Source organism: Pieris napi, chromosome 2 (genome assembly GCF_905475465.1).
Source record: "Pieris napi chromosome 2, ilPieNapi1.2, whole genome shotgun sequence".
NCBI lineage: Eukaryota > Metazoa > Arthropoda > Insecta > Lepidoptera > Pieridae > Pieris > Pieris napi.
Window position 1 is genome coordinate 3,450,966 of NC_062235.1, and position 15,017 is coordinate 3,465,982.

At 35.0% G+C, this 15,017-nt stretch overlaps 1 protein-coding gene across 2 annotated transcripts in view; it reads right to left on the reverse strand.

Moving 5' to 3' along the window:
* The window catches only part of LOC125063040 (synaptic vesicle membrane protein VAT-1 homolog-like), a 38,369-nt gene that overhangs the window by 3,115 nt on the left and 20,237 nt on the right, over nucleotides 1-15,017 (reverse strand). Inside the window, exons 2-8 of one of the 2 annotated variants that reach the window (XM_047669256.1) lie at nucleotides 12,162-12,291; nucleotides 10,512-10,727; nucleotides 7,000-7,151; nucleotides 5,382-5,485; nucleotides 4,608-4,663; nucleotides 590-784; nucleotides 271-481 (exon numbers count right to left, since the gene is read on the reverse strand). In XM_047669256.1, coding sequence (XP_047525212.1) covers nucleotides 271-481; nucleotides 590-784; nucleotides 4,608-4,663; nucleotides 5,382-5,485; nucleotides 7,000-7,151; nucleotides 10,512-10,727; nucleotides 12,162-12,291 — 1,064 coding nt within the window. Of the gene's footprint in view, nucleotides 1-234; nucleotides 482-589; nucleotides 785-4,607; nucleotides 4,664-5,381; nucleotides 5,486-6,999; nucleotides 7,152-10,511; nucleotides 10,728-12,161; nucleotides 12,292-15,017 lie in introns of both variants that reach the window. The other variant, XM_047669255.1, reaches the window with a different exon arrangement.

Genomic DNA, 15,017 nt, shown 5'->3' on the forward strand with positions numbered 1-15,017 from the left:
TATTTCAATAAGTGTAGTATATGCATTCAACAAATGTGTAAGAGGTAAAAAATGCGCTCGATTATAAATTAACTTTGCAAATATTAATTGGCAGTTTCATACACATACATTATTCTCCAATTGAGTAAAATATAACTCTTTATACCTAGAATGTATATGTAAGAAAGAAAGCGCCAATATCAAAATCGAAGCGTCTATGCGTCTACGCATGCCTGGTCACAATTCGGCACTGACCTTCGTCGCTGTTACCGTTAGTGAGGGCCTCCTCACCATTCTTTTCTCCATTCTCCGCTGGCTTCTTCTCCTCCTCTTTAGTCTCTTTTTCTTTCTTCTCCTCGGAGCTTTCTTTGGCTGGCTTCTTTTCCTTGCCGGACTTGCCCTTAGCGGGAGTAGCGGGTTTCGGCTTGGGCTCAAGCGACGGGTCTAGTACAAGCTTGCCAATGTTCTTGCGGTCGTGCATCTTTTGCATCGCTTCACCAACCTTTAAAATACACAAAGAATTAGTTCCTACCATTTTAGTATAGAGTACCGTCGGCACGTACATTGGCAAGAGTCCTTCTTCTTCTAACTGACAGCTAACTGTACTTACATCTTCCAATGCCCAGGTGGAGTCAACCAATGGCTTGACTTTTCCTTCTCCCCAGAGTGTGAACACACGGTCAACAGCACGACGAACGTAGTCAGCACGGCCGTGCTGGAATAGCAGGTGTCGGAGGTTCAAACCCGCCAAGCTCTTGTTCTCATCAAACAGCTTGATTGGCGACACCTTGTCCACTTGCCACCACTGAAAATATGGATAGTATATTAGCTTAAATTGATTAAACATTAGAGAAACAGGAATTGTTTTAGAAGGGAATTTTTAGTAGTTAACTAACAGTTAGTTAACTATTATGTACGTATTTGGAAAGTTTAATCAGCCCTTTTCTTTGTTAGCATTTTGACTAATAGCCTCAGTTTTCTGAATCTGTTGCATGATCATTTTTAAATCTAATAGGCAAGTAGGTGATCAGCCTGACACACGCCGCACAGTGGAACGAAACGGGCCGGTAGTGAACTTAGCATTTGAAAAAAAATAGTTTATTTTTTTTAATTTTTTATCATTCAGTTGGATTTTTCTATTGATTATAAGAAACTATTACTATTACGACTTTTCAGATAACTTAGTATTTTCGGAGTTATTCATTTTCAAAGTTAATTTTGTATGGAAAAAAACAAAAAACAGTGAAAATCTCGTAATTCTCAAATTTTCTCATGTAATTGACTTTACATGAGCATAACACGTATATTTGTCCTATTTTTACGCTAACTCTCGAGTCTCGATTTTCCCCGATTTGGTCGCAATTTCAACATTTGTTCTCGATTCCTCACCACCCTAAGTGGTATCCCCCTTAGGCCTTAAAGCCTAACAAAATACGTAAAAAAAATACAAACTAGCAGTTTTTTTTAATCAGTGTCCAGGATATCAACATTAGCTTTTTCAAAATTTTCCTGATCGTCATCATCAAAGGTCTCTGCCCGTTCAATGATCAAACTTTGTGCTTCTTTTGACAAGGTTTTATGTTTTCTGCCAAATTTGTCTCGTTTCGTTGAAATGAGTGGATCAGAGCTGATCAATAAATTGTTTAAAATATCTTCATTTGTAGCTTTTCTGCTGCATTTTCTAGAATGGTGTTGGCGGTAGGTACCTACGAAAGTCTTTATTTCTAGCTTCAGCAGCTTCTTCAGATAGCTGTCCAGTTGGTAGTAGACTAAAACTTTCAATTATAGCTGCACCATGCATTAGAACTTTATGAACACTTGAAGGCATATAATACCAACTATATAAGTCTACATACAGTTGCATAGTGGCTTGAGCATAATCATGAAATTTGACTACATCAATGTGGTAGCCCGATGAAATTGCCTCTAAAATGATTGCAAACCGCCTTATTAAGTTCTCGCTAACACCTGTTATCTCAGCAGTAATGTTTGGATTTGCAAAAAATCTTCTAGCGGTATTTTCATCATTGGTGGTGCCATGACCTTGTTTGACAACATCAATCAGAAGGCCCATTCTATTTTTAAAAGCATCCTGTATGTTTTTCTTTTTGCTTTCCAGGATACACTTGGTGTCTCCCTTCACAGCCCATGTCTTTATCGTTAATCTGTAAGCTATATGCAAAATGCATTCCATCATTCATCATTCTAGGACTTTGTTCAGTAGATACACCGATAGAAACTTTTGCTTGGGACACTTGAGTTGATGTACTTGGTTCTGCACGATCATCATTATTGCTTATTAAACCATTCATAAAGTCTGGTCATATGACGTTTGTTTGTAACCATTCGCTATTTTTAGTTCTGAAAATATCGCCTTTACAATGAGCATTTTGCCATCTTCTATTTAAATTAAAACAAAATTTTGCAAAAAACTATTTTAAAGACTTTTCGTGTTCATCACTTAAATTGATTAAGAGTTTGGACTTTATCTCACTATATAATATATCATTATTTTTAATACTACCACTGACTTTTAAAATAACGAAGAGATCAAGGTTTGTCATTAAATCTTGAAACATTTTTACAAACGTTATGATAACAAATAATAATATGTATGGGGTAGTCCATCTATTATGGTGGGTAAGAGAACACTAAAGAACAATTTGTGCAGTATCGATGCACCAATCAGGTAACGACACGTCACTTGTTGTTGCGCTCTTATCACTTGATTCTCAGAAAAAAAAAGTATCAAAACAAATGACGTCATAGGGTGGTCCGTGATGAAAAATGTCAAATATTGATTACACATTTGTAGAGATCTTTTACAAGTATACATACTTGCTTTAGTCAATTTATTATACATAATATGTAAGTTTCTTTTATTATGGATTTCTAAATTAAAAAGTCATGACTTCATACAAATTTGAAATTGCTATATCTCCGAAACTACTAGTTAATTAAAAAAAACTCAAAGAATAAAAACGTTTTAAATATATGTCTAGATACCAAAAATATACATTTTATCTCTTAAGACCAAACTTTGAAATCCCAGCCCACTGTGCGCCGTCGACTTTTTGGGTCTAAGACATGTCGGTTTCCTCACGATGTTTTCCTTCACCGTTCGAGCAAATTTTAAATGCGCACATAGAAAGAAAGGCCATTGGTGCACACCTGGGGATCGAACCTACGACCTCAGGGATGAGAGTCGCTCGCTAAAGCCACTAGGCCAACACTGCTCAAAAACTTCATAGCAAATAAAAATAGACAATATATAAGATGTAGGGAAGGACGAAGTTATGTTTTCGCTCGAGTTATCTAACTAAATTACATTACTGCCAGATTTATAAGAAAAAAGGACCTTCCGTGACCTTTCTACGTCCATTACTACGTGTCCTGCAATTGTGGGAAAAGCGGGTATTACAAATAGAACACGCGACAAATCCTAGCTTAATAACATTACTAATCCTGTAACCTCAGTCATGTAAGCATTCACCACAATTTCACCCGCAACGCAACTGTTGCAAAAACGTTGACGTAATAAACGCATTTCTATCAGTTACGAGTTGGATTATGTTGCCATTTCCGTACTAATATGGTTTCAAGGGAATATTGTTACCAGCGTCCGCTCATTGTTAACCAATTCGTATTAACACTGTTATATTTCGCAATGTAGGGCATTTCAAATTCTATAATAAGTATGTAAGTATTTAGACGACTCATTGGTCTAGTGGTTAGTAACCCTGACTGCGAATCCATGGGTCCCGGGTTCGATCCCCGGCTGAGACGAACATCGATGTGATGAGCATTTGGTGTTGTGCTTAGGTCTTGGGTGTTTAAATATGTATTTATATGTATAATATGTATGTATATCCGTTGCCTAGTACCCATAACAATAGGTCAATTGGTGTGAATTGTCTTTATAAAAAAAAAGTATTATTGGTAGCTAATTGTTGGTTGGTAATAAAACTCGGATATATTAAACAATAGCAGTCAGATCAGAGCAGGATAATAGTGTTGGCCTAGTGGTTGGTAGTGGCTTCAACGTGCGACTCTCATCCCTGGGTTCGAAGGTTCGATCAACGGCTGTGCACCAATGGACTTTCTGTTTATTATAACACTTGTTCGTTCGATAAAGAAAAACATCGTGAAAAAACCGGGCATGTCTCAGACCCAAAAAGTCGACGGTGTGTGTCAGGCACAGAAAGTTGTTCACCTACTTGCCTATTAGAAATGATGGGAATAGATACAGAAATCTGAGGCCCATACCTACAAATGGTGAGCGCTATTGGTAAATAAACAATATTATCTAAATAATTACTAACGGTTAGTTTAAATACACCCCTATTCATTAATATACTATAAGTCTCAAATAGCTATTGCTTTGTCACTTTTAAAATAATTAAAACTCGAACCATTTGATAAGACGTATAGCTACAATTTTATTTGTGGCTTTTTGCCGAAAATTAACTGTTATTAAAATTATCGTGAACGAAACGTCTTATTTTTTGTCCAACTAAATCTTATACCCCACTGTACTCCGTAATAATGTTTTAATAACAAAGGAAGAATTTGATTAAAGCGATAGTTTTATTTGTATTGTCAATAATCAGATTAAATTAGCCACTCACCGCACGCGCAGCACTGAAGAAACTCTTGGTTTCGCCGGTCACGATGTTAGATGAGCCTGCGATAAAGGGACATTTTATACCTTATTTATATTAGTACTGGGCCTAAGATTAAACTTATTACACAATTGATAAAATACTTTAAACTTCATGTTTAAGATTTTTAAGTACAACGCTTTGGATCAAAATTCTTTAATTATCTATAAATTATTACAGGTTTGATAGTTTAGATGGTTACTGCTAAGTTACGACTAGAAACCGGGTTTCAGAAAGTGAAATACGAAGTAGATCCCAGGCTCTGCGCTTCAAAAGGATTGGGCATTTTTATGTCAGGACTATTGGGAATGACTTTTTCTTACAAAAAAGGATCGTTTACCTATAACTTCGTCTATTGTAATTAGGAACTCCCATATAACATTAACCATCAATTTTGATTTCATATATCTTTTATCATTATACAAAAATAGCAGAAAGCAGTGGCGTAACTGTACCATCTAGGGCCCATGGCAAATTCTTTTGATGGGGCCCTATCAGTAATGGTCACGTTGTACTCAGTTTAATTTTAATAAACTTCGAGATTTTCAGCGTACTCAATTACACGTTGTATATGTCCCACTAATGGCCATAGGCCTCCTCTCTTAGGCGAGAAGGAATGGTCTGTAGTCCCCACGCTAGCCCAATGCTTATTGGAGACTTCACATTCATCCATAGAACATAATATCTCTAGCCCTGCCACCCTATTGTTACACCACTGGCAGAAAGTATTCAACTACTCACCGTATAAGATATACCGTCCCATGGACTTGAGAAGCGAGTAACCACGGTTGCACTCTTCACCGCAAAGGCAGTCCAAAACAATATCCACACCATCAGGGCAAATCCTAGGATTAAAACAAAACAATATAATATACAATACACTGACACTTAATAGATATCTTTATTAAGAACCAAGGCCATTTATCGCGTCAACACGTGTTTAAAATTCCTTAAGACAATTTCAAATTCAATCAGTGAGACTTATCGTTATAATTGCACCGATTAAGTTCCCAAACCACGTCCAACATATCTAAGTATTGAAAACGTTTGTTTATGTTTGGATTGTTTATAAAGATCCAGATATAAAAATATGTTTATCTATTTACAAGAATTAAATGCCGCGCGGCTGTTACAAAGCAGCTGCCCTAAGGAACGAGTTATATCTGCTACAATTAATTCAGTACCAGACGTATTTGGACCTTGACTTTACTATGAGACGTTCCCCTCGGATAATAACTTGTTTAGAGATGATGATCATTAGGGATCTAACTAAATTGGTCGCTCACGAGACGATATGGGTGGGACAGAAATATGTAACACTAATAACGTCCAATTAAGAAAGCATGGGATGTAGAACAATTGGTTTATTTGCCTTTGGAATTTATGGGAACGTGCATTAAATATTTGGCTTACACGCCGTTATTAATTATTGAAAACAAAGAGCGCTCGGTGTTATGTAAACAATGCTGGTATAGGGTTAGAAAATACGAAATAAATGAAATAGGCGACGCGTTACGCGAGGGGAACAGACAATAATATCGAGGGCGTCTTGAAATCGAAAGTATAACGTGAGAACTGAGAATTTCACGCTCTCTTAATTAACATGAACACATGACAGAGAAGTCAATATTTATAGTTGTAAAGATTTCAGAAATATGCACTAAGGTGGCAAGGGCCGGGGGTTATTTTTAGCGGTGATTTCAGCTCCCTTCATTTGGTTCGCATTACAATTTTGAAATTAGACGCGGTATGAAATATGAATCACAAAGAGATTAAAATGCCTGGCCAATATTTTTTGATGCCAAAACAAAACAACAAGTGCAATAATTATTTTTTATCTACATCTCATCAAAACAAAATTATACACTTGTGATATTATGATTTTTTTAAATTACTCGGACCTTAATCAGGTTATAAGTTTAATAAGTTTTTAAGTGTTACAACAAAACGGATCGTATTAAATTCTCATCGCACAGTAAAGTTATATTATTAATAATAAAGCCCGTTTATTTCCAATATACAATACATAGTTTAAATTTGTTATATATACATTTTTCTCTCGTTACTCGCCATCCTTCAGTGCCATCGAAACCCCATCACGGGTTCACGGCCTCCTCAATAAACTTATATCAATAGTATAATCAACTCATTTAAATTACAAATCAAATAAACATTTATCTATTCATATTGGTAACTATTCAAACTTATAAAATCAATATTTAAAAAATTAAAGGTCTAAATTTACATTAAAAACCCTTCTGTAACTTCCAATAGTGTCAGCGAGCTGATGACGCTATTGGATGCAGAAAGCAGGCGAGAAGAACTGGCAAGAAACTCTCTGCCAGCTACAGCTACTTACTTCCTGACTTCGCTGGTGTAGTCGCTGCCTCTCTCAAGTAAATGATCGATGTTGTTGTTGTTCGCTTTGAGGGCTTCGTGCTTGCTCTTTGAGCAAACTCCAAATACGGTAACATCTTCAACGGTCTTGGCCAGTTGAGCTACAGCTTGACCCTGTTGAAGAAAGAGTACACGATGATATCAAGAATCAATACATATCGGTACACATTACTGTCTATAATTTTTAAGGGTTAACCGTATGTGACAACTCGACACCAATATCTAGAGTGGGCCCCAGAAAATCATAAAATTTAATATCGAGGCCCAGGCCCAGAAATAAATGCTAATGCTTTCATAACAAAGTTTTTATTTTTCTGGATTAACTTAGCATGGGGCTAAATCATCAAGTGTGTCGTAATATTAAGAATAATATATATAGCGTTTTTTAAACTTCTTACATATAAAGAGGCCTGAAAGTTTTGCAAAGCTCAGCACGTCGTGTTAAAATAGACTTTAAATCATGTTACTCATGCCTTTCTCATCTAATATTACACTCGAAAGCATAAATTACATCAAAGCTTTTCGTGTCTAAGTAGATACATAAATATAGTCGAGTGGTGATCTAACATAGAACAGTAATAATAGTTATTTCGCCCTTGACTGAATATTTTCAAAACCCGTATAATTGGACCCCACCCATACACGCTTGGGGCAATCGTCTCGAATTACCAACAGTTCATTGACTTTGAGGATAATGAATGATGTAATTGACGGAAGAGCATTCCACACAAATATTTCTCACCTAATCCAGAGCATTAGACTGTTAATTGATTGTGCACTTCGCTTAATTAGCCTCGTGGCTTGGTACAATAACTTGGTATAATACAGGATTGAATGGTTCGGTTTTCAGCGAAACATTTTTTCGGTTTGTAAGAGACATTGACATAATTATATAAAAAAAATACAGTTTAAATTAACAGTTATGTTTACACACTTTATCCCTTCAGAACATCTCTAAGAGGAACTTCTGAACATCTTGGTAGTAAACGCTTATGTCAAATCGTATACCGGCCGGTATAGCGACACTTTTATCAAAAATACTACAGATCATAGAAATATAACTAAAGTAACTGTCAAACTAACAAACAGAAACAGTGTATAAGTGTCTGTCAAATAAAAGCAATTAAATATTTTTTCTTATGAATCACCTTGAAAGAAAAGTATTTTATTTATTTATAAAAACACTCCTGCCCCAACAGGCGAACCTAAATTGACAATAGTGCGCAATAAGTTTATAAAATTTACAGACGAAACAAAAAAAATAAACAAGAAATTAATTAGTAAAAACAAAATTACATAATAAAAAATACAAGAAATTAAATAACTACTATAGGCACTAACAAATAATAGACCTTTTGACAGTTCACCACACTGACAATGAAAAACCTATGTAATTAATTACCTAAATAGTTGTATTAATGTAGAATACATATAAACACTAAAGAATAACTTTCGTTCGCTTGAACATGTCGGTAGGTCCAAGTTCCCACATTGCTTTATATAGTTCACCTGTTAGCGCAAACATTCACCGTTCAGGGTCAATGTTACGAGTTTATTTTTATAGAAACATTTGTTTATACTCGACTCTGGTATACGAAGTACATGCGAGAGTTAATTTTAAATATATTATGTAAAATGGGTTACTAGGAGCTTCTATATATGTGAAGGTTTTTGTGAATCATTTATGCGTAACCTTATCTTGGTTTTTCGAATATTCTTATGTACATAACACTCCCTTGTACATAATATATGTATATTATATTAAAGGGTCAGTATTCCTATAGCAACTGCATTTTGTTTTCTTTTCTCCGTTAATAACATCAGTGGTTAGAACCAATATTTGTGGAAATAATACATATAAGAGCGCCGGTTTCCTAGGAAAGTAGGCTAGGTAATTGGCAATATAACACAATTATTGTTAGCCCGAGAAACACAATACATACACACATACATTGTAGACAATTGGGTTCAACGATTTAATAATTTATATTTATAGAAATATACTTGTTTATTTTATATTTGAAAAAATAATGTAATTCAACAGGAAGTAATATATTACACGTATCTAAGTTGTTGCAAAAACCTTTGGCGATTTTCAATAGTCTCAATCGTTAAACGTGTTTTTATTGAAATAACGACACTGTTATTTGAACTAGTTCTTACTTTATGACGTCAAATAAATAAATAATTAATCCTTCACGCAATTGTTTTTTTTTTTATTATAAAAAATCCAAATCCAATAAAAAATCAAAACTTGGGAGGTGATAATCTCATTAATTTTGCTGTCATTTTTTACATTGAAAACATTATAAACATTGGTTTTCATAGTTTTAAGAAATCGTATTTAGAATATGATTCGCAAAAACTCGCAAAAAAATTCATCGGTCCAGCCGTTTAGAAGAGCCACAGTTCTCTGATTAAACTTATTTATAACTAGATAATGATCGCGATAATAAGAAATTCAAATAAAAGCTTCAAATTATAGGAAGCCAGACTTTCACTTGGAAAAAAATAGGAAATGTTAATTGATTATCATATTCAGTATTTCATCACCATTGAATCAAACTTTTGAGAAAACGACTTTTATATTATTTACTTACTCAATGTTTGAATTGTTTTTATATTTCTTCATCGTTTCTTGCGTAAGTTTCAAAATATTGGTGTAAATTAATACTACAGTGATTCACTATTTAAACACTACAAGTAAGCCTCTGTTCCGACGCGTATATCATGCGTTTAATGAAGTATGAAGCTTAGATTGATTCATCTTTCATAACACGATTAAAACACAAAGGACCCATTGATGCATACAACAGATATTTAGACATTAAAGGGCTTCGAAATGAAGGCCTCACTGAATATTAAAACGTAATATATCCAGTAATTATGCTCTTTATCTTTATTGGAATAGATAAAGTAAAGTTATAAGAGAAAAACAATAGTCTATATATTATGCATGGGTAATTGTGCGTACCATGTCTCAAAAACTACTGAGCAGATTATTATGATACTGAATTGTTCCCTATGTAAAAAACGCGTACAAATTATTTGAAGAAGTCAATTAAGTATGAGGGTGTGCAATTATTTAATCAATTACCGTCTAAAATTCGTAATATTAGCGCATTTAACCAATTCAAATGGGCATTAAAGATATATCAGAATGAGCCTAAAAGACTAAAATTGGGACGGCTGATGGCGACGTGCATCTCGTTCGTATATTCATATTAAGTTTCTCATTTAAATAAAATACATGCTTTTTGTAATGAGAAATAAAGTTATTTAATCATTAAACATTATGTAAGAATATACCTGTTTCTCTACAGAATTTCGTAAATTGGAATTGGACCTAATTATCTTTATTAAACGTTTATAACAAGTTTTTTCTTTTATCCTTAAGAAATATTGGTTGCGAAGTAGAGAGAACATTTTACTTCAATACCTATAGATATACCACGACAATATTAAAATACTCACCACGCCACCACCAGCGGAGTGGACAAGAAGACTCTTGCCAGGCGTCAAGTTGGCCATCTCGAAGAGGAGCAGATAAGCCACCACGTAGTTGGTTGTGATGGCCACGGCGTCCAAGGCCGACATGCCCGAGGGCAGAGCGTACACATACTGTGCTGGTACAGCCACCAGCTCTGCCCAGGCACGGTACTCCGGAAGAGCGACTACTTGGTCACCAACCTACATAACGAGGATATGTGTACTGATTTAACAAATTTATATTTCAAAAATAAATAAATCATAGTATCTAACAAAATTTGCCTAAATTCCGAAACAAATCAAGTTTCGGCATCTGTTTGATGTTTAAGTAAGTTAGATCCGTTTTCTGTGGCTACAGGTTGACGCCATAAATGACCTGCCCTGCGATTCTGTAACTCACTTTTCGAACTTACACAGCGCTTAAATGACTGCTTCACGACTGATTTGAGGGCGACCACCGCTGCGAAAACCGCTCTGAGAGTTCGAAAAGTGAGTTACAGAATCGGAAGGCTGCTGTTTATACGTCACGGGCATTAGCGCATGCGCATGAATAGCCTTAAAATAAGTTAGGGTACGAGGCTATGTTTCAAGTTTTACAGTTAAATATCGTAAGCGTTAACCATAAAACTATATTTAATTAACCTCCAAAGTACCAAATTTAAATGTATTTTAAACCTTATTAATGTTAATTGAACCTAATTTATTCCGACGTATTATGTTTTTATAAGGTAATTAGTATATCTTTCAGCCTCAAATAGAAATTGCTTCCTTTCAACAAGGTTAATTGGTAACAAATTATTGGAAAATCTAATATTAGTTAATTAGAAACTGAGAAACCTGTTATTACTATAAATTGCTTTGAGTCACTCAAATTAACAAGATCTGTTACTTATAACTAGTTTATTTCAACCACAGCTTAATTATTATTATTCCTTCTAGAAACTAGACAATTTAGTGGAACTAAGTCGGTTTAGGTACAAAAACCGACCCATTGTTCATTGTTAACGGCTGAGACCAAAAAACGTGATTTGAATATGACCTGGTAATGGACCCACGAAAAAAATTATGATGTCTGAGATAAGTATAGGTTGTCGCTTTGTTCAGTGGTCAAACGTGGGACTCTCAACCCTCAGGTTGTCTCTTTCTATCTGTGCAGCACATTGGTGCGTTTTGTGTGACAGAAATGATTAATGATTGAAGGAAAATAATCAATTGTAATACCAGTAGTAATTACGATTACAGTTAAGAAGGTATTGGGGGACTGGTTTCCAGGCTAGGTAAGAACCTGATAACTCGGTTTCCATTCCACAGCAAACTCATACTGAGTCATAACAAAAAAAAGTACATATATAAGTAGGCAACAAAATTTAAAGTTTCTAAAAAAAACTAATCAAAACAGTCAACTAGATTCCTACAGAAATATACTTGTATGGGTGCATGTATGTGTTTGTGTGAGTGAGTGTGAAATGATTATGATTGAGACAAATTTAATCTATCACCGCTTACTTGTTCGGGTGATTTTAAGTAAGGAAAAACTCAATCTATGCTGAACGTGATACCAGTTCTTAAACAAAACACTACTACTACTAATAACCTATCTATATTAATGCTAAGCTCATCTTTTAAACTTTTTACCTTGAAGTTGGTGACGCCTTCGCCAACCTGCTCGACTTCTCCAGCACATTCAAAACCAAGGATGAATGGGGTTTTTGGCGGAGAGTCGATGGCACCCTGTCGCACAATCAGGTCTTGGAAGTTCAGGCCACTGTAACAAGATTTAGAGGGTTAGAAGTTAGAAGGTATTTTGCGTTGCTTTTACTTAATCTACGACTCAATGCACAAGCAACGAATGCGTTGACCGCAACACGGGAATCATTTTTTTATTAATCTCCGGTAATCGACTTCTGCTCTCGCTAAACGTATAAACCACCAGCAAAAATATACATACAAAACGGCTCGTAATGAGAAAATAGTAGGTTCAGTCACTAAGACTTTAAGCGCTTTTATTCGTAAGCGTTTTATTGGGAGCAGTGTTGGCCTAGTGGCTTCAGCGTGCGACTCTCATACCTGAGGTCGCAGATTCGATCCCCGGCTGTGCACCAATGGACTTTTTTTCTATGTGCGCATTTATCATTTGCCCGAACGGTGAAGGAAAACACCGTGAGGAAACTGACATGTCTTAGACCCAAAAAGTCGACGGCGTGTGTCAGGCACAAGAGGCTGATCACCTACTTGCCTGTTATAGATTTAAAAAATGATCATGAAACAGATTCAGAAATCGGAGGCCAATACTTAATGAGGTTGCGCTACCGATTTATATATTTATTCGTAAAAAAAGACTTAATCAAAATTATAATTATACCTAAATCTTTGTATTCCGCTTTATTTGGGACACACTAATTATTTCCCCTTAACCAACGAAATTAATTTCAAGTTGTAGATTGACTGAGAGTTAATTAAACATAATTTAATTATCTCGCTCATCTTACAAAGGATTCGATTTCAATGTAAAGGTTTTCGCAAGACGCAACAGATGGTGTCCAGTTATTTTAATTTATCACAGTGAAGTTATGGATCCGTTATCACAAGCGTCTAATTGAATGCTTGGAATGCGGTAGCCATTTCATTTGTGTGCACGAGTTGTATAAAGGATGTATATGTCAACTTCCATAGATGCGTGCTAAATATTTGAATTAATAATTGGGTTAATTAAAATCGTCTCACGTCCATGCACTTGAAGGCGAGAACTTTGCAGTAGTCATACACTCGTACGTGTCATCATTTGTAATATTCCACTGAAACCTTGAAACTGTTTATTGCCTGTGCTTATCAAGCCTATATACCAAGTATATGCCTGATAACGGACATAGCGTATAACCTGATCCTGATCCTTGGGATTGATTTGCTCCAGTTCAAACAATTTGTATGACTCAATACTTGGCGATTAAAAAGACTGGCGGAAAGTTTCTTGCCAGTTCTTCTTACCCGCTCTACGCCTTTGACTTGGGAACTGGTAGTAAATTTACAATTAATTTAACTTCTTTTTGACGTTCATAAGTGTACTTGTTTACCTAAAAAAAGATATTTTCAGTTTGAGTTTGAAATCTTGCTGAAAAATTGATGACATTTACTTGCCTATACTGAAAAGTTATCAATGGCGCATACAGTTGTCTATTGGATTTCAAATACACACATAATCGATACTAAGACAGACAAATTATAGAATGAAGCCTACAATTACTCTATTCTTTGTCTACAAACATATAAAAGCCAATTCTATTCATTTCCCGTTATAAAAAACTAAAACGGTACAACAAAACTATTTCATTTGGAACATAAAAGTTTTACGAAATGCGCTATTAAGATAACGATGGTTTAAGCAGTCATAATATTAAGACCAGATGTCTTGCGTTGCAAAATACATAAAAATACATATGTGGAACTCCTATACTATGCAATATATGAAGAACTTTAACCTTCAGTGTTATTTTAAAGCAAGTTCGAACACTTGTATCTACTTAAATACGTATTTATAAAGTTTGAGAATCCTTTTTATAACAGTAGATTTGTAGTGAATAAACTCAAAAACTAATTGGCCGATTCAAACAAAAATTACAATTGAAATGCTAAGAAGAAGTAATAGATTGTATATATAAGAATACCGGTAGGAGACCAGTCGGTCTATCTACATATGTATGTGGTTAAACAAACATAAGTCAATCGATTTTCCTATTACATGCTGCGTATGCAGTACTTTACATATAAAGTGCATTTAAACACATGCCCTTATAATAATAGTAGGCTAATGATTCACGTCGATTGTATCTGCGTGTTACTCGCAAATAAGTGTAATTGTTTACGAATACGTGAGGGGGTTAATAATGACACCCGACCACCGATCGATTTTGCGATTGTCTACCGTCGGCACAGTGTTATCAAAAACGCAAGTAGACAGGTCAATGAACGACTGAAATATCACATTTAAATGATACTCTGGTTTTGACAGTTCAATGATTGACACGCCCTCTCTTAATGTATGTGCAAATAATTTACATACAAACCATGGTACAAGCACCAAAATTTTGGACTAAAGTTTGGGTGTGGAATAAGCACGACTCTTCGATACCCGAATGATAGTCAGACAAGTTTTAATTGTATCGTAGTAATGGGTTATTATTTGCGCTGTAAGTTTTGATCAAAGTCAAAATCATTTATTCATATAGGTAACACAATGTAGACTTATGAACGTTAAAAAAGAAATACATATTAATTGCGTCTAATTTTACATTAGCTGCCAGTTCTCAAAACGTAGAATGGAAGAGAAGAACTGGGAATAAACTCTCCGCCTTTTGTTTTACACAACGTTTGTAAAGAGCTACAACCATTACACCATGTTCCACATGACTTAATTAATAATAATAAGATCAAGATATAATCTCAATTAATACTCGAGTAACGATTATTATTTTACGTCCTACTGTTTTATCTGTG